Source organism: Muntiacus reevesi, chromosome 4 (assembly GCF_963930625.1).
Source record: "Muntiacus reevesi chromosome 4, mMunRee1.1, whole genome shotgun sequence".
Taxonomy (NCBI): Eukaryota; Metazoa; Chordata; class Mammalia; order Artiodactyla; family Cervidae; genus Muntiacus; species Muntiacus reevesi.
Genome location: NC_089252.1, coordinates 37,930,978 through 37,950,835, shown reverse-complemented (window position 1 = coordinate 37,950,835; position 19,858 = coordinate 37,930,978). Strand labels below are relative to the sequence as shown.

Genomic DNA, 19,858 nt, shown 5'->3' with positions numbered 1-19,858 from the left:
TCAGTTTTGACCTTACTGGTCATTTAGATACCTCATACGGCTGTCCACTCACTCTGAGTCTGATGCCTGGGCTTCCAGAAAGTTCCCAAATAATCTCCATCAGAGGTCCCCAAAGCTCTGCCTCACTCCACCTGCCGCTGCTCCTTGGGTTCCACCGTCGCTACACTGCTCTCTACAGAGACACTATAATCTCCTGCCAGATCTCATTAAGTCCCAGTTTTAACTGTCTCTCAAATGCTGAAGTCTCCCATGAGTAAATAGCTTAGAACTCTCAGCCTTGATCTCCTGCCCAGGTTTCCAACTTGTATAGCCAGCTATCAGCTGGGTACCGGATGTGAAGAGCCGATTCGCTGGAAAAGACCCTGATGCTGGGAAAGATTAAAGGCAGGAGGAGAAGGGAACGACAGAGGACAAGATGGCTGGATGGCATCACCGACTCAATGGACAGGAGTTTGAACAAACTGGGAGATAGTGAGGGACAGGGAAGCCTGGTGTGCTACAATGCATGGGGTCAAAAAGAGTCAGACATGACTTAGTGACTGAACTGAACTGAACTGAACTGAGCTGGGTACATCAGTTGAGTCCCAAATTTCACAGGCTAAATTTCTCCTGTTCACTTTCTGCTCATCCATCAGGATTCTCAATTTCAGTTCTTTGTGACCCCATGGACTATACAGTTCATGGAATTCTCCAGGCCGGAATACTGGAGTGGGTAGCCGTTCCCTTCTCCAGGGGATCTTCCCAACCCAGGGATGGAACCCAGGTTTCCCACATTGCAGGCAGATTCTTTACCAGCTGAGCCACCAGGGAAGTCCAAGAGGGGGTAGCCTATCCCTTCTCCAGAGGATCTTCCCAACCCAGGAGTCGAACCAGGGTCTGTGCGTTGCAGGCAGACTCTTTACCAGCTGAGTTACGAGGGAAGCCTCAGTTCATAACACTCCAAAACAAAAACTCAAGTGTTTTTCCTGGTCCTCTGTATGCATTAATCACCAAATCACACCAACTTCATTGCTATTTTCCCCACAGGCTCTATTACTCCCTTCTATCCGTATCCTCATCTAGACTCTCATCGTCTTTACTTGGATCAGTGTATTAGCTTTCCAAACTGTGTCTCTGCCCCACAAATCAAGGTGCACCTTAAAGCTATCAGCTCCTCTCCAGAGAAATAAAGACAGGGGGATCCTGGAACAGAAGCAGCAAACAGTTACAAGACCACAACTGTGAATTTATGGATTTTAACCCAACAGCTCTGAGACCAGATTAAAACTGTAATGGTCTGAACTGGGTATGAGCAGAGAGGTGGGGGTGGGGAGTGGAAGACACAGAAGAAAGAAGAAATCAGTGTAAAATTTAGATTAACTGAAGAGAGTTCCTTCTTAAGACCCCTTCAAAAGTCCTCTGAGTAGCTAAGTATTGTATTAATACTTCCATGAACTCTAAAGAGAATGGGTGCTAATGCTCCTCAACTTCCACAATAAAAACTTTTTTAGAGTCTAGATAAGAGTAGCATCGTGTCTATTTAGGGCTGTATAATTGAAATCAGCTTCTCCTGGGCTTCTTCTAAACAATGACTCATGTTGTTTTAGCTGGTGTTGACTCACTGCCCCACAAAGGATGACACAGCTTTAAACAAGCAGAGCGTGGCCTGCTTTTTCCAATTACCAGCTTCCAGCAACTGAAGAGGGGGGAGTCCTCTGGCATGGGGCTTTCTGCAACTAAGCACAATTTTGATTTTACCAAAATAGTTGCCAAGTGGGCCTTGTAATCACTGAGCTTTTTAAGTGAGGAGGAGAGAAGTGAAGTCGTGGTATGTTAAAAATCACAGGGGCCAGGCATCATCTGTTCTTTCAAAACAGAATCTGCGGAAACTTAACAGTCAGCGCTTTTCCCATTTAATTGCCTGCTCAACTGAGGTCAGCAAATGTTTTTCTTTAAGATGCCAATGAAAAGTCACAGCGAGTGTGTTTTCGAGACTCTCCAAGTTCCGTCTGGTGAGATAACGAGCGTGGGGAGTCGTAATAGTGTTTGAAAGGAAGCTAAGGAAAGGCCGTTCTCATAAGGTCACCACCTTTTCTCCAGTTCTGGACATTTAATGGTCTCCCATCAGGTCTCCGGTTTCCCCCACCTCCATGTTTTCCTTGCTGTTGGCCTGACTGCTCCCAGAACACATTTGTCCATGCCTTGGGCCAGTGTAGGTGCCATGGTAATGCGAGCGGGTGACCAGGGGTCGGCAGGACAAACTCAGAGCCCTGACGCATTCCGCAAGGCCCTTTTCCATTCTGTGCTTCCCAGCTGAACCACAGAGATTAGTCCTCACTCATTACTTTTTTATCATGATGCTCAGTGACTATTAGTAACATACTCTGAACAACTCGGCTGGTTAAAAATAGAGAACACTTCTAAAGACATGGCAGTTAGCAGAGAAGCCCAGACCACACTGTTTATGTGTAACTAAAATGACCGTCCAGTCTTTAATAGTTCCAGTGTTCCGAAAAACAAAGCTGATCAAAACGAATACCCTGGAAAATGAACACAAGTGCCTGGAGGCCACTCTGTGGACTCTGACCTCTCCAGAAGATTCGAGTCCAGACTGCAATGGGCCCTGGGTTTGTTTTCTAAACAGAAATCCTTGAAGCCCAATTGTGGTTCAGCATCATCCGTGGCTCCAAGGTCACTGAGGGACAAGGACTGTGCTCACGCAGACAGGAGACCAGGGATGGCTTGGAGTCCAGACTGGACTGCACAATCTAGCTGAACTTATCCTACGTTTCCAAGCAACATGTAGAACAGAACTGGTCTGCACAAAGGCATGGTCCAGGAGCTGCTTGTCCCTTGGTTGGTTTCAGAGTCAAGATAAAGTGAAAACCTGACTAAATATTTCTTTTCAGTTCAGTCGCTCAGTTGTGTCCGACTCTTTGCAACCCCATGAACCGCAGCTAAATATTAGGAGAGACAAAAGGAAGACCCCGTTAATTCTCACGGGGCCTTGTTTCTTGACCTGCGTTAAGAACTGCTATGTTATAGATCACATGGAAAGAACAAAATGAAAAATATGTTTTCAGCCATAGAAATCTGTCTTAGTAGTTAGAGAAAACAACTGATAAAACTAAAATGAAAAAATTCTAAGAACATGAACCTCTGGGTTAAAGGATTAAAAAATGCCCTCCCTTCCTTCTGCCTAAAAAAAGAGCCATTGGAATATCTCCTATAACTCAAAATTGCTTGGATCGCACTTCCATGGTCAAGCTAAATGACTTCTATAACACATTTTGTCCATTTTAAAAATACTGCTACCTAAATAAGACTGCAAGGGGCAAGAATATAGCTTTTACATTTTTTAAAAATCCCGTTATTTTACTTCAAGGGGTAACAAAATTTCTCAAACTATATCCATTCATAATTAACTCACTCCATGCTTATTCCATTTAAACAGAATAGTCATGATCGCAAAAAGATTAAATCAACACTAAGCATAATATCTACTGTGGGAGAGTTACTATTACTGATTGCTAAGTGGGGATATGATAATGCTGTACCTGCTCTCAATAAACCTATAACCAAACTGCAGCAGAAAAACACTAAATCCATAATACACGAAATAATGTTTCAAGATTTAAATAACAGGTTATAAGCACCAGTTTCGGAAAGACGGTCATCATCTTGCTATGTGATCTTGGGCTGACTCTCTGTGCCTCAGTTTCCTCCGACGTCAACGGACTGTGGGAAGGATTAAATGAAACAGTGCATGCCAAGCTCAGTAAGCTATCAATAAAATGAAAACTTAAAAAAGAAAAAAAGAATTGATACCACAGGACAGCATGTGATGAATTACCAAATGATCATTATTGTTATGGTAGGTGAAAACTCTTCTGGCTACTACTGTCAAGGAAATCTTCAGAAAGGAAGAACTACATTTATCCTCTTCTGTTTTGCTTTATATCCCCAGCCACTTAAATATGGGTTCAGTCCCAACAGCTGACCTGTTAACTTTGGCTACTCTGTGATTTTTTTCAGTATGGTAATGAAGGCGGGGAAAAGTGGGAAGGAAAGAGATCAAACATCATATTATTAGTTAAAAATGGCATTTTAGTAAGTTTAACCTTTTGTTCTAAACACCTGTCAGGTTTCTCTATAGCTCTATAAAAGTATAAATCTGTTGATAGGTCTTTGTATAAAGACAAATGTATGTCCATTGTTTTCTAAACACTGAACAGGAAACTTTGAAGGAATTCATTTCCTTATACATTACAGAGTTACAAGAGCAAATCAGGTCCACTGAACAGAAAATTTAACATAGGAATAAAGATTTCTCTCTTATACATAAAAGATATACAACTTAGAATGGCTAGGACAGTACACATAGATCTCAGGTGTCGGACAATTTAGAACTACTACACACTCCTCTCTCTGGTTTCCAGTTCCTCCTTCTGCTTCCTGTCCTTGGTATGACGAGTTTGTGTGCAGTCTCCATCTATCTGTCACAGGGATCAGAAATGGAATGCACAGGTTTAATCCGTTATTAAGAGCAACACGAGACACCACAGCTGGTTCTCAACTTGACATTAGTATATGTCCTCCCACACTTGGAATTACTTGGCACTGAATGTCAAATGGACAGTCTTATCTGTAATATTAATTTATTGAAGACTGATGTAAAACATCTGATACTCAAAGAGTATATCATAAACTGCGAATATTTAGGAAAATGATTTTTTAATAAAAACAATCCACTATTTTCTTTAGTTTCCACTCTAGTAGACGTTTTCCAACACAACGTTAATATTTTGATGCACATCCTCTAATATTCTCAGAACAATGGATGCATGGGATTCCATGTTATAAAGGACAGAACATTATATGAAGCTCACTAACTCAAGTAACCAGAACATAGCAAAACACTGAACACAAACAAGAAAACCAAAAAATTCTCAAAGAAATGGAAATAAGTGCTATCAAGATCTTTCCTTAGGTTATACATTTCAGTCTTTTGAACAGCATCTTCTTTACACAGTTCTAACCAGCTTGACTATCTAATCAAAAGTAAATCACGAAACACATTAAAAATAGCAGTATTAGAAAGAACGAAAGTACTCTAAAGGCTTTAAGACCTGTCTGAAAATAAAGAAAAAAATAGCAACAATAAATAATATTTAAATTGAATTACATAAGCTATAAAACAATACACCAATATAGGCTATTTACATTTTTTATCCTTTAACTTCATATTGGAGTACAGTCAGCTAACAATGTTGTGATAGTTTCAAGTCACAGCAAAGCAACTCTAGGCTGTTCACTTTTAAAGCAAACAACTTCCACATCAGTCAGTGACAGTACTATAGCACTGTAATTCTCGGCTTAATGGTGACAGTCATTTAGGAAAAGTTCTTTTCTGCACTATTTGAAGATACATCTGACTCATTATTTTCATCCAAAGAGACTCAAAAACAAAACAAAGTCTATTGTTTAAATGGGTAAGCTTTATTGCCAAAATTTTCTTCTGAGAAACATTTTATTCTCTTCCATTGCTTTTCTATAGACCATTTTACTTCTTTTCTTGGCTAGAACTGGTATCAAGAGACCACAGATTGAGAAAACAGAGAATGGAAATGATTTCGGAAGTGAAATAACTTGGTTGAAGGATGAACTGAGAAGAAATTTTTATTATATGAAAACTAGAATGTTTATTTTCATTGTGACATATCTGCAAACGTTCAAGTAACATCTCAGGACACTGCTAAGGCGAGAAGATTCCCATCAGAGCATCCTCGGTAGCAAGTCAGACAAAGTGGACGCGAATACCCACTCCCTCCGAACACAGCAATTACTTCAGCAACTTTGCTTCAGTCGTGTCTCTTTGTGATCCCGTGGACTGAAGCCTGCCAGGCTCCTCCGTCCATTGGATTCTCCAGGCAAGAATACTGGACTGGGTTGCCACGCCCTCCTCCAGGGGATCTTCCTGACCCAGGGATCAAATCCACATCTCACATGTCCTGCATTGGCAGGAAGGTTCTTTACCACTAGCACCACCTGGGAAGCCTCTTTTATACTAACCAAGGAATAAAATTTTGCTTCCAAAAAACTTTGAAAATTAGGAAATTTATCATTATAGGTTTCATAAACTCAAACCAGGTAAAACTAATCCTTTTTATTGTATGCTGTAGCAAAGCTGAAAAAAAAAGTAGGTTAAAATATATTGGTTGACTTTTTAAGGGCAAAAACGGCACCTATAATAAGATTAGAGAGAATACTGAATGTAGATTTTATAGTTTGTAAAATAAATCAAATGTAGAAGGAATGAGAAAAATAGAAAATCATTAGAACATCACTATAATAAATGTTATTGGGAAGATCCAGATATGGACATGAAAATCAGAGGAAGAAAGTTTGAGGAGTAATAGGATGTTAGCACCATCAAAAATTCTCCCAAGATACTGATTAATTTACATAGGGAAACATGGGAGACAACACTTAACCAGGTGATAGAGCTAACACGAACAAGACGGTGATATCATGAACCCCCAAAATGAGGTACTGAGAAAGGTCTGACATCATTCAGTGGAATTCTCACTCAAAATGCATAATTTCTATCCAATCAAGAGAAGACATAAGACCAATCCAAACTGAGGGACTGCCTACGACAACCAACTGGTCCTCCTAAAGTGCCAAGGTCACAAAAGACAACAGACTGTCGTGGATTATGCAGGAGGTTTGGGCGTCATGACTAAGCGCAATACAGGATCCCAGATTCAATCCTACAACAGAAAAATCCCAATTCTAGTGGAAAATACTTGTGGAATCAGAATAAAATCTATAGTTTAGTTACTAGTATTGTTGTTGTTTAGTCACTCAGTCATGTCCAACTCTTTTCGACTCCATGGACTGTAGCCGGCCAAGCTCCTCTGTCCATGGGACTTCCCAGGCAAGAATACTGGAGTGGGTTGCCATTTCCTTCTCCAGGGAATCTTCCTGACCCAGAGAGTAAACACAAGTCTCCTGAACTGGCAGGCGGGTTCCTCACCGCTGAGTCATCTGAGAAACCCAATAGTACTGCAGCAAAGTTAATTTTTTGGTTTTCATAATGGAACACAGTTCTGCAAGTTGTTAATGTTAGGGGAAGTTGGAGAATGTTACATGGGGACTTTCTGTACCACTTCTGCAAATTTTCTGTAGTCTCAAGTTATGTCAAAATTAAGGGACAGTTCTAATGAGATGGATAAAACTGGAGTCTATTATACAGAGTGAGGTAAGTTAGAAAGTGAAACACCAATACAGTATATTAACACATATATATGGAATTTAGAAAGAAGGTAACAACTACCCTATATGCAAGACAGCAAAAGAGACACAGATGTAAAGAACAGTCTTTCGGACTCTGTGGGAGAAGGTGAGGGTGGGATTATTTGAGAGAATAGTACTGATATTCTCATATGGTAATGTACATTGCCATATGCAAAACAGATGACCAGTGCAAGTTCTGTGCATGAAGCAGGGCACTCAAAGCCAGTGCTCTGGGACAGCCTAGAGGGATGGGTTGGGGAGGGAGGTGGGAGGGGGGTTCATGATGAGAGGACACATGTACATTTGTGGCAGATTCATGTCGATGTATGGCAAAAACCACCACAATATTGTAAAGTAATTAGCCTCCAATTAAAATAAATTAATTAATTTTTTAAAAATTAAAAAAAAAAGTTAAGGGAAAGTTAGCATCTTCATCCACAGGAAAATGTTTCTGCAACACTCTAAGTTCCCTGAATTTGTTCAGATACATTGAGGATTAATGATCAGGGTGAACAGAGCAGGATAAAAATGGTCTGAGCAACTGGCAAAATATTTAGCCAAATGACATGATCAAAGGAAATGTGCCAGATGTTTTCCAACAGCTCTACACATGGAGACACCTACAATCAGCAAGGACCCCGCTGTAAAAAGAAACCAGAGACACCCACGCTAGTTTCAACTATCACATGAGGAATGATCTTTAAATACCTTATTCTCTCCTAAAAAGTCTAGTTCCATTACTCTTTCTGAATCCTCTAGAAAATTATACCTACTAGGCTCCAGAATTTGGTGTACCTGTGTATATGTTTGTAAGCTCACACAGATCTACATTAACACTTACTGAATGAGAGTCGGCACCTTGAAATAAATGTCTTTTTATAATTAATTAATTTCTTTCTAGGAAAGGCCCCATAAATATGTCACAAAAAGTGGTTAGTTTTAGCCTTCTCCACAAATGAAATATTTACTTTCTATTCATCACTAATTCCAATTTAATCAAATCATCCCCATTAGGATGAACAGTTATGCTACTAGGAAACAATATGCCCTGGACAAAAGTTTTAACATTGCTGTAGAATTAGAATTCCTAGGATAACCTTGGGGAGCTTCTCTATTTGTTTTTGAGGAACAGCTGGCTCTTTTTCCTACTCTATTTTTGTCCTCTTTCAGGAAGTTTATGGTATCTTTGGAAAAACATCAGAAATACTCATGGTCATTTAAACTGTACCTTCACCAAAAAATGTTGTATATGTTATTTGCATATAACTTAGGAAATCTTTGAAAAACAAAATATCTACCTTTATCTTCAGCTACTTTTCATTTTCTAAGTCAAATCATTTTGAACATACATTTCACTCTCAATTCTGAATAAAGGTCTAGGAACTGAACTTCCTAAAAATCACATGATTCTAAGGACAATTCCAACCATCTGTTTTAACAGAACTGAGAATTTACTTCATTCTCTTTTGTCCTTACAACAGAATGTAAATATAGATGTTTGTGAAATAAGGAATTGCTTTTTCTCTCCCAACAAATGCTTAGTACTTGAATTTCTCCTGCATGAGTAAGTATGAGACATAGGTATCAAAAACATCTTACTCTTCTTGACATCAACAACTGTGATTAAAAGTGGTAACAGTAATAAAACAGCTAACAATTATCAATCAGTTGCTTCCCTGGTGTCAGACACGAGTCTAAGTAGCTGAAGCAGGCTCCCCAAGGTCTCATGGTGGGAAATGGTGTAAGTGATGAACAGAGTCTGGCAGTCTGACCCCAAGCCTGAGTAGCTGGCAAGTGTACTTTATACTGGATACTTTAATAAAATGGGCAGGCCCCAAAAGAAATTACAGTGGACACCCATCTTCAGTGTTGAAGAGTAACAGGGCGAGGCGTGAAATGGAGAACCCCCTACTCAGCTTCAGCCTGTGGAGGCCTGAGTTGTTGGATCCTTTGGGTTTTTTTTAATGGGAAACTGAAGTTCATATCTGAAGCCTCTTGATTTTGAAATGTTGCCACTTATTTGCAGCTTTTTTCTAAAAATCCTACTCGTCTGAAAGGTACAGGGCTACATTCTCAGTTCAGTTCAGTTCAGTCACTCAGTCGTGTCTGATTCTTTGTGACCCCATGAACCGTAGCACGTCACGCCTTCCTGTTCATCATTCTCAAGGCAGGCTCTCTCATTTCATTCATTGTTGTATCACTAACACCTACTGTGTTTCTGGCACATAGTAGGTGCAAATAGGTTGACTCATGCTGTTAAAAATGCTTCCATTTTACCTTGGCCATTTGGTAGAAATTCATTAACTTACTGAGCTCCTACAGCGGCTGGACGCTGATCTGGGCACTCATGATACAATAGTGAAGAAAAGAAAATAGAAGAGAGAGAGAGAGAGAGAAAGAGAAAGGGAAAAAAACTATATTTTAGTGGGGGAAAAAAACTGGCCAAAAGAAAAAAAAAAATCAAAAGCACATAAAGTTAGATGAAGTATAGACTTGGAGAATAAGCAGATGACTTGCTCTGAAATAAACTACGCTACCCAGACCTAAAGAATGCTGATACTCAGGAAGTCAGATACAATAGCCCATGCTTCCTAACGCCTCCCTGGTCACTACTGCACAAATATGCTACACATATGTAAGCAATTTCAAGGAGAGGGTACTCTTGAAAGAGAGAGTGCTCTCTTCACAAATGGAACAATACATTCTTGCTCCTTGGCTTGAAAGGGAGTATTGATCAGTAGTTAGTGAGTCAAAGGTTAATAATTCAGGCCTGATTATTTCTGTTATCAGACGCATGATTGATGGTGTCCTCGGGCTCCCTGTAAGAACAGGGACCTCCTTTGGATTGCTGTTACTGAGAACTGAGGAACTGAGCTATTCTCTCACAATTTGGTTGCAGGGGGCAGGGATCATCTATCTCTTGGATCAGAGGGTGAGGGGCACAAAGGTTCCCCCACAGGGGGTGCAGGGCAGTCACCAAAGATGCAAAGTTGGGGCAACGTAAGTCTAATTGGCAACTGTACGGTAAAGCACCAGCTGGGATAGGCAACTCCTGCTCTCGTGTATTATTATCCCAGAAGACCGCATGCTGAGCAGATGGAACGTCTCCAGTCTGCTTTGGAAAGGGATATAATTTCGGATAGCCCAAAGGGCATGATCTGGCTCCACTCTTAGACAGCTGCAGAGGGCTACAGACGGGGGCGGCCACACCAGGACCAGCTAGCAATGCGCAAACCAGACCCCCACCTCTCGCCAGTATGTCTATTTAGTTACTCATAATCTGAGCGATTAGAGTCGACCATCATGCTTAGAAAAGAAAATACCCCAAAGACAAACACTAGTTTGTACCTTCAATTAGCCTTTAAAATAATGTGCACGGCTCTTAAACCTGGAAGAAAAAAAATGTTATTTTCTCATTGTCTTTATATAAAAATTAGATCTCACTCAGTCTGCTCTCTCTGGAAGAAATGATATTTTCTTTGTTAGCCAAGCCCAGCCCAAGTCTCATGCCAATGCAAGTTGTTCTTCTCATGGATGCTAGCCAAGACGATACTTCTTGAAATAAAGTCACAATCTGCTGAAAGCCTTGCAAGTCCATTAAATTAGGAAACAAGTAATTCTTATCACAACTAAAGATAAAAGCAAGAGAAAAAAATTACTGAAAATAAACATGCAGAAAAGCACACCACTCAAACTCCCCACTGGTAAAGAAAACCATTGCTCAATGGATGCACGGCAGATAGTCACATTTAAACAAATACTATTTCCCCTAAACATGTGTCAGAGATATCAAACCATCTCACTTACTAGTGTAACATATCTGACCATCCAAGGTAACTTTCTAAGGGTCTCACATTGGTTTACTTAACAGAAGTCTTGCCAGCCTTGATCTTGCGTCAAACAGATGAACACCAATAAAGTAATTAAGTCAGATCCCTGATTTATGAAATCTAAAATGCACATAGTGAAAAGCTTTCAGACTTCTTTTGACCCAAAGGAAAATTAGAACTGCATTTATAAACAGTCAACATTAGCAATAAAACAACAGTGACACCAATGTATGTATACATTCAAAAGGGTTTTTTTTTTTTTAATCTACAAGTAAAATCGTTTTTAAAGGTCTATCAAGATTTCCTTTTTGGAGAATCTCTCCATCTGTGTTTTAGCTAATGTGAAATGTTACTAAAAAGTTCTCCATAGTGTTTGCTGGTTTAAGATAATACATTTTACTTTCTTTTCTATTTTCTGCTGCTGCTTCACTTTAAAAAAAATTCTCCAATAGTTCAATAGATGAATCTGGCAGAAATCAGGCATATGCCTATTACCAGCAAGTTGTATCTGAACATAACTCTGCTAACCTCTCCTGGCCAACGTCTTCAGAGGACAATACAAAGAACCACAGGCTCACTCATCGCGTCCACCAAAACTTGAAACCACAATCGGACGATGGTGGTCCTCTGCTCTGGCGGAAAACCCAGCTGCCTGTGAAACCACCACCCCCCGCCCCCCAGCCCAGGAGACCCGTGCCGGGTGGGCGAAGTGGGTACCTGCTGCCGGGGAGGCTGGCGGTCGCCCGGGGCGCGCAGCGCGGCTCGGGGCTGGGCGGCGGGGGGCGCGCGTACGAGTGGTAGGCGGTGAGCACCACGCCGCCCGAGTCCTCCACTTCCATCGTCAGCCGCGCATGGCTCCGCTCCGGCCGGAGAACAAAGGCGGGGACCAGCATGGGCCAGCGCACCGGCCCGGTCCCCGGCGGGGCGGGGAGGCGCGGCCGTCGGGCTCCCGGGGCCGGGGCTCCTCCCGCGGCCGGGCTGTCAGGGGCGCGGGCTCGCCGCCCCGCCCGCCGCGCGGCCCATTAGCAGGATTCGAGTCCACGCCCACCAGCCCCGGGGGCTGGGGCGGGGGCCCGGGGGTGGCTGGGGTGTGGGATCCCCGCTTCTGGGAAGCAGGAAGCCCGCCGCGATCCTCGGAGGCTCGCGCTGGCCGCTCGGGTCAAGTTTTTCTGGCTTTTGTTTCTTTCCCTTTTTCCCTTTCTCGCCCCCGCCCCCACCCCTTCCAGCGGGAGGCTTATCCCGCGGCCGGGAGCGTTTCCTGCTCGGCAGCTTGGAGCCGAGAAAAAACCGCGCCTGGGAGCCCGCGCTGAGCGGCCGAGGGGCCGCCTCCGGCGTGGGAAGGAGAGGGAGAAGATGGGACGCTCTCATTTAAAGCATCCACATCAAACATTGAAGAAGCGGATTACGTTGCTGTTTACTTAGTCCGGTTACAGTGGACTTGATTGCCTCTGGGGCAGGTACCGCCCTCCTGCGACAAGCTGAGCACCTCCCTCACCCTGGGTGCCACAGCCACCAAACTCTGCCTCGCCCCGCGTCCCTGCCCTCCTCCCCATCCCCATCAAATTCAGATACTGCCTTCAGCATGTCAGAAAACTGGACATGGCAACCCACTCCAGTATTCTTGCCTGGAGAATCCCATGGACGGAGGAGCCTGGTGGGCTACAGTCCAGGGGGTCGCAAGGAGTCGGACAGGACTGAGCAGTTTCACTACACTATCCTTAGGCCAAGAGAGCATGTTCTTCCCAGAGGTGGTTATTGAAGAGGGGTCCAGGGACCCGGCAGGGAGGCGGGTAAAGGTGGCCTATTCGGAAATTTGGGGTCTGAAAAGCATCTTTAAAGAACACTCTTTCTAACCGATTAAAAAGAGAAGCAAAACCTTTCACCCTCCAGAAAGGCCCACCCTGTCCAGGCGCTTGACTTGCTGGCTCTTATTCTCCCCTGGGAACCTAGGTTACCCCTTACTTAGGGGTGACCTGGGTCCTGGTAAGACTTAACCTCTCAGCGTCTGTTTCAGTATCCATGGACCAGAGGGTAATCTCGCCCTTTGTACACGCTGGTTCTCTCTCTGTTGCTTCCTTCACTTTAACCGAGAAGGGAGACATTTGTTTTCACTGCCCTTTCAGAAACTGGGAAGACAAAAGCAAACGATCATCCAAAATGGCTTTTTAGAAAATGTTTGGTTGATTAAAAGGTGGGATAATAATGACTAACATTTACTGATCCTGTACATAGGCTCTTTGAACAATCCTGTAAGGTAGGTAGTGGGGCTTCCCTGTGTGGCTCAGAGGTAAAGCAGGAAACACGGATTCAATTCCTGGGTTTAGAAGATTCCCTGGAGGAGGAAATGGCAACCCTCTCCAGTATTCTTGCCTGGAGAATCTCGGACAGAGGAGCCTGCCCTGCTATAGTCCATGGGGCCCAAAGAGTGGAACATGACTTAATGTCTAAAACAACAAAGTAAATCCATTTTATTTAGAAACCTGTCTAGTGCAGTTTGGGACAGCACCAGTGTATTCAAATATATTATTTCTTCAGCAAATAAATGACCCTAAGAGGAATAAATAAGGTCTACCAATAGTCTTATATTTATCAAGGTCAGGTTTGTCACCAAATAATTTTTGACACTAAACTTTTTAAAAAATGTGTGACTTTTACAGCTTTCTGATTTTTGGAATGACCCTAAGGAATTAGAGTAGCGGAAACTTTCCCAGGCATGGAATTTCTCCTTGGCATTTTCTGCTTGTTCCTGAACAACAAACTCACAATTTTAAATACCTGCAGTGTGTGTCCTTGAAAATATTTTGGCCATGACTCACGTCCAATGTGGCAGAGTGCTCCCTGATGTTAATTTCACGGGCCTCCTCTGCTTTATCTTGAATATTCATATTTTAGACACCCTGAAGTCACTTTGGTTCCTCCCTCCAAACAGTGATCACAGCTGTCATTTCTTTCTCAAAATGTCTGCCAGCCCTTCTTTCTATGATCATCACTGCTGTCTTTGTTCTTGCGTCGCCATCTCTTTCCTGGGTGACAGTGATCTTCCCTCCCTTCAACCCTCCCCCACATTCAAAGTGCTGGAAGAGTGATTTTCACTAAACACAAACCCCCACCACTACCACCTTTTCAAAAACCCTCAGTTGTAACCCACTTGCTGCAGAACTAAGTCCAAGTCCCTCAGAACAGGTTCTCATTCTCCTGTTTTGGTCACCTACTACTTTTTCACTCTTAAGTCCTCGTGGCCCACTTACACCAGCCTTTCTCAAGTTCTTGCCTTGACTTTGCTCCTCCCTGTCCTTTTCCTGTCTGGGGAAATCCTTAAAACCACCCACCCACCCCCAAGAAGTCTTCTCAGGTGTTCCAAATTCAAAGGAACCCCTCCTCCTGCCCTCCTGAGGACGCTGCTCCTGCTCCTGTGGTGGGAACCGCCCCATCTTGCCATGCCCTGAAAGCACAGTCAGCCAGAATTGTGTGTGCGCTGAGCACATGCCCGGTTCTGGACCCTCATCACACGGAGCCACCAGAGCAGAGGGGTGCTCCCCACTGAGCCCAGACCTGGCCATGAGATTGTCTCAGAGGGGAGCCCACAGCAACGAGGTAGGTTTGAGATGAAACTTTGCTAGCCCAGGGTGGTACTACTATTCCACAGCAAATCGGTGTCTTCTCCTAAGTTGTTTTTCCTAAGTTGTAAGCTGTTAGAAATGCCAGTGTCACATTTTTGTTGCTACATCCCAGAGCCCATGTTTTGCAGAGTTCTGACTCAGTGACGAAAACTGCTAAGTGAACACAGAAATTGATGAATCAGTGAATGAGATAGCACTCTTGAGTGCAACAGTTCCAATTTTCAGGGTAGCCAAGGGATTATTATAAGTGGTTCATAAGTCTCTATGGGACTTCCCTCGTAGCTCAGATAGTAAGAATCTGCCTGAAATGCAGGAGACCTGGGTTTGATCCTTGGGTCAGGAAGATCCCCTGGAGAAGGGAATGGCTACCTACCCCAGTATTCTCGCCTGAAGAACAGGCACTGAAAACTGGGGGAGAAAAACAGTTTCACCTATATGTATTAATATTTTTTGAATGTGGGTATGTGCTGTTGACTTAATAAAGGATGAGTCTATAAGCATTTTTGAGTTTTTGGGTTTCATAAAGCTGGTGGGGCACATGTATTAGATATTATAGGATACGTGTGTGCATGCACAGTTATCAGTCGTGTCCACTTCTTTGTGACCCCATGGACTGTAGCCCACCAGGCTCCTCTGTCCATGGGATTCTCCAGGTGGGAAGACTGGAGTGGGTTGCCATGCTCTTCTTCAGGGGATCTTCCCGACACACAGGGAGTGAACCCTCATCTCCTGCATCTCCTGTATCAGCAGGTGGGTTCTTTACTGCTCTGCCACCAGGGAAGCCCCATTACAGGATACGCTGCACAAAATACTCACCTTTTGCACTTCAGACCCACTCGCCACCCTCACACCCCTCCTGGTGCCGACGGCTTACTTTCTGGTCTGCCTCAGTGAGCTCTCTTGCCTTTGGCATCAGGTAGGGTGCAATCAGAGAGGCACCAGTAGAAGATCTTGAGTTCAGTTCAGTTCAGTCGCTCAGTCGTGTCCGACTCTTTGCGACCCCATGAACCACGGCACTCCAGGCCTCCCTGTCCATCACCAACTGCTGGAGTCTACCCAAACCCATGTCCATTGAGTCAAGGGAGAGGGGAAAACCAGGGTGAGTGTATATTTCCCAGGCTCGCCTCTGGGGTTCTGCTGCCAGCCAGAACTCTTGACTGTGACCTCCCCTGCTCTCTCCCTGGATTCCTGAACTCTGCCTCTGTCTGGCTCTTCACACCTAGGGCGGTACCAGAGCCTGCTTCATCACAGAATCCCTCCCTCCTGCCCTCATGCGTCTGTGCTGGCCCTTCACTCACCCACACACTGTTCCAGACAGTCCTTTACCAAACTGCTCATCCGCCAGGGCTGAATACCCCAGATCCTGCCTGATAAGTAGCCCCACGAGATCTGGGCGGTGCCCCGTGAGCCTAAGCAGCAGCACGTCCACAGTCGTGTGCAAGGACTCCCACATGAGCAAGAAGTACACACAATAAATAAACTCCCATCAGATCAGGTGCTCTGAGCCAGGTAAGTCCAGGTCTGAACAGGGTTTTACACTCAAAATGAGTTATGGAAAAGCTTCCAGACCTGAGAGCTTTTTGGATCTCAGAATGACAGATATGGGATTGTGGAACTAGTAGAGTCTGGACTGTGGACCGAACAGTCACATGTTTGACTTGCTGGAACCACTGGGCCAGGGATGACCGCACAAGAATGTGACTGTTGATTTGCCCTTGGAGTGACCAGGGACCCTGGGAAAGATTCTCTATCTGGGAACTGGGTTGATATATTGCCCTTATGGTAGACAGTGGCCATTCAGCACACAGAAATAGCATTTCCAGCTTACTTAGACTAGGGACCACAGTAGAGGGAAAATGCTTGTTTGCTGCACAACCCACTCCAGTATTCTTGCCTGGGAAATCCCAAGGACAGAGGAGCCTGGAGGGCTACGGTTCATGGGGTGGTAGAGTCAGACACGACTGAGCATGCATGCACGCATGCACATGTACACAACATATAGTTTACTAACTGCTCTTAGAATTCACTGTTTCATGCTGCCTTGTAAATCTGTCAGTGGAATCACATGTATGCGGCGTTAGAGGGTAGTGACATACGTGATCTACAGGTGCACAGAGAGTCTGCACTTTCACATAAACAGAGGGGGAAGACTGGTCGACCAAAGAGGGTCAGACAGAGTTGAGTCTGAGTTTGGATTATGGATCTGCTACTCACTCTCCGTGTTAATTCTTCCCGGTTTTAATTTCTTAATTTGAAAAGCGGGGAATCTCCTCCAAGAGTTAAAGGACAGTCAGATACATGAAACAGCATCTGCCAAATACCAGTTCTGCCTGGTTCTGAGCTTGTCACAGATGCTCAGCAGATGTGGGGTCCCTTCTCTCTCCTGCCCCACCCCCTGTCACCTGTCCTCCAACTTAGCCTTTCTAGAAGCATCATTTGCGTTCTACCTTCAAGACTAAACAGCCTTCTCTTCAGAATTCCAAAGGTATTTCATAATCTATTCTGAGGGATGAGTCAGATTTAGTTCACATTAATGAAGCTTATCTGGAAAACCCTCACGAACTCTGGGTGCCTAGCATAAGTGACAGGGCAGTAAGATGATGAAGCATGTACGTAGTCCTACAGAGCCGACCTCACCAGGAAGGTCAATGACACAGGGCCTTTATGCAGGAGTTCGTCATGGACAAAAGGAAAGTGTCTCTTGTGGCTGCTTATCTGGCAAAACTGCTGCTGGGATGGTCGTTTAGCACCAGAACAGGAAGACAGCTGTGGCTACAGGAGTCCCTGCAAAGCTGACTGCCGGTCTCCCAGCAAGAGGGTCTGAGGTTTCAGAGCCTATAGAGTTGTACTGCCGGAAATGAAGGCACGGTTCTTACCTACCTAGAGAAACATGCTAATTCTGTCAAAACTCGACCTTACACACACATTCACCACTTCCTCAAAATCCTCTAGAAAAATTGGATAAAAGTAGGGGGAATTAATGCAAAATAGTGGAAATCAGTCCTGACTATCCATTGGAAGGCCTGATGCTGAAGCTGAAACTCCAGTACTCTGGCCACCTGATCCGAAGAACTGACTCACTGGAAAAGACCCTGATGCTGGGAAAGATTGAAGGCAGAAGGAGAAGGGAACGACAGAGGGATGAGATCATTGGATGGCATCACCGACTCCATGGACATGAGTTTGAGCAAGCTCTGAGGGTTGGTGATGGACAGGGAAGCCTGGCCTGCTGCAGTCCATGGGATCGCAAAGAGTTGGACACGACTGAGCGACTGAACTGAACTGAACGCAAAATTTCATTTACATGAAGAGGAAATACTTTAATGAAACAAGTATTTTAGAAGTATTTAAAAGTAATGACTAATCCTTTGTCACTAAGTCAGCTGATAAATCTTGAATTTCTACCCTGAAATATTTTTTAAAACTTATTGGCACTAATTATACAGATTTATTTTCTGAATGCTCTCAAGAGGACACACAATTTTTAGACTACTCTGAATTTCTTATTGTTTTCTTAAGCATCTGTTTTTAAAAAGACATCAGGACCTATTTTCCTTCAGCAACTGTTCTGTATTCTCTGATCAGTTTTGTGATCACATGAAGCAGACTGTGTCACTGTGAGAGCCTATCAGCCAGGCCAAGACTGGTGTTATTTATGGGATGGACATAACTGAGCCATTGGGAATGACTTAACTGAGTGGCTTAAGTGACTTCTACAAATAAACTGAATCATTATTGATTGGAAATGAATCACTACTAATAGAGCCAGGCAGGGTGGGAGAAGCGAACAGACATGAAACTTTGGTCTAAAAAGATTTGCACTATGAAATATTTTCTACAGCACCATGTTTTGCAATTATACAAAGGCTTTATTTATTTATCCATCCATCCATCATAAGAACCTACAACCTCATTGGTACCTACAATGCTAAGCACTAAGAATATAAAAATGATGAAGAATTTGAAAGCACAGTCCCTGCAGGGGGTAGAGTGGGGCTTGGAGAAGCAGGTCTTCACAGAACCCAGAGGAGGGAGGTGATGCTAGAGATGGGTCTTAAAAGATAAATAACTGGTCAGCTCAGGAGTAGGTGACTGGAGTTGCAGGGAATGAGAAGAAGAGCAATTCCAGAGAGAGAGATTAGACTGAAAAAAAAGCACAGAGAAAAGAAACAAGTTGGCACATTCAGGGAAAAGCGCTAGTCACTCAGTCCTGTCCAACTCTTTTCGACCCCACTGACTGTAGTCCACCAGGCTCCTCTGTCCATGGGATTCACCAGGCAAGAATACTGGAATGGGTTGCCATGCCCTTCTCCAGGGGATCTTCCCAACCCAGGGATCGAATCTGGATCTCCTGAGTTTCAAGCAGATTCTTTACCGACTGAGCCATCAGGGAAGCCTGCTTTAGCTTAGCTTTGCTGGAGAATAAAGAGTAAAGGAGAGAACGCTAGAGACGAGGCTGAACACAGTGGCCAGGCCCTGGGGGGATCTGAATGCCCAGTGAGGAGTTCAGACGGGAAATCCATGGCAGGCTCCTGACAGGGTAGAACCAGGATGTAGTAATACTTGTGCTTGTAGATGGTCCTTCCTGGGTTCTCCATAGTGTGTTCCTCTCTCAACTCTCCTGGGCTACATCTCCTGTGATTTTTGGCCTCCTATTGGAGAAGGCAATGGCACCCCACTCCAGTACTCTTGCCTGGAGAATCCCATGGATGGAGAAGCCTGGTCGGCTGCAGTCCATGGAGTCATGAAGAGTCGCGCACGACTGAGCAACCTCACTTTCACTTTTCACTTTCATGCACTGGAGAAGGAAATGGCAACCCACTCCAGTGTCCTTGCCTGGAGAATCCCAGGGATGGGGGAGCCTGGTGGGCTGCCGTCTATGGGGTCGCGCAGAGTCGGACACGACTGAAGCGACTTAGCAGCAGCAGCAGCAGAGAAGAGTATACACTGTGGTCTGGAAAAGAAGGAAGCCAATTATGACTGCCCAGATGCTAAGCTCCAAACAGAATCCTAAGTCCAAGAAGCATTTTAAACAGCTGTTGAGAAGAAGTTTAGCTTAATAAACTGTATAAGTGCCTCAGAGGGGAAGCTGAGGAAAAGACTTCATCTGCCATTAGCTCATCCTTACAG

The 19,858-nt window shown here is 44.0% G+C and overlaps 1 protein-coding gene across 1 annotated transcript in view; it reads right to left on the bottom strand.

The window, feature by feature from the left end:
• The window catches only part of ARHGAP28 (Rho GTPase activating protein 28), a 138,000-nt gene extending 125,915 nt beyond the window's left edge, over positions 1–12,085 (bottom strand). The window contains exon 1 of the mRNA XM_065932550.1: positions 11,826–12,085. Within this exon, the coding sequence (XP_065788622.1) occupies positions 11,826–12,001 (176 nt within the window). The 5' untranslated portion in view covers positions 12,002–12,085. The remainder of the gene's footprint in view (positions 1–11,825) is intronic.
• Between the last annotated feature and the right edge of the window lie 7,773 nt (positions 12,086–19,858).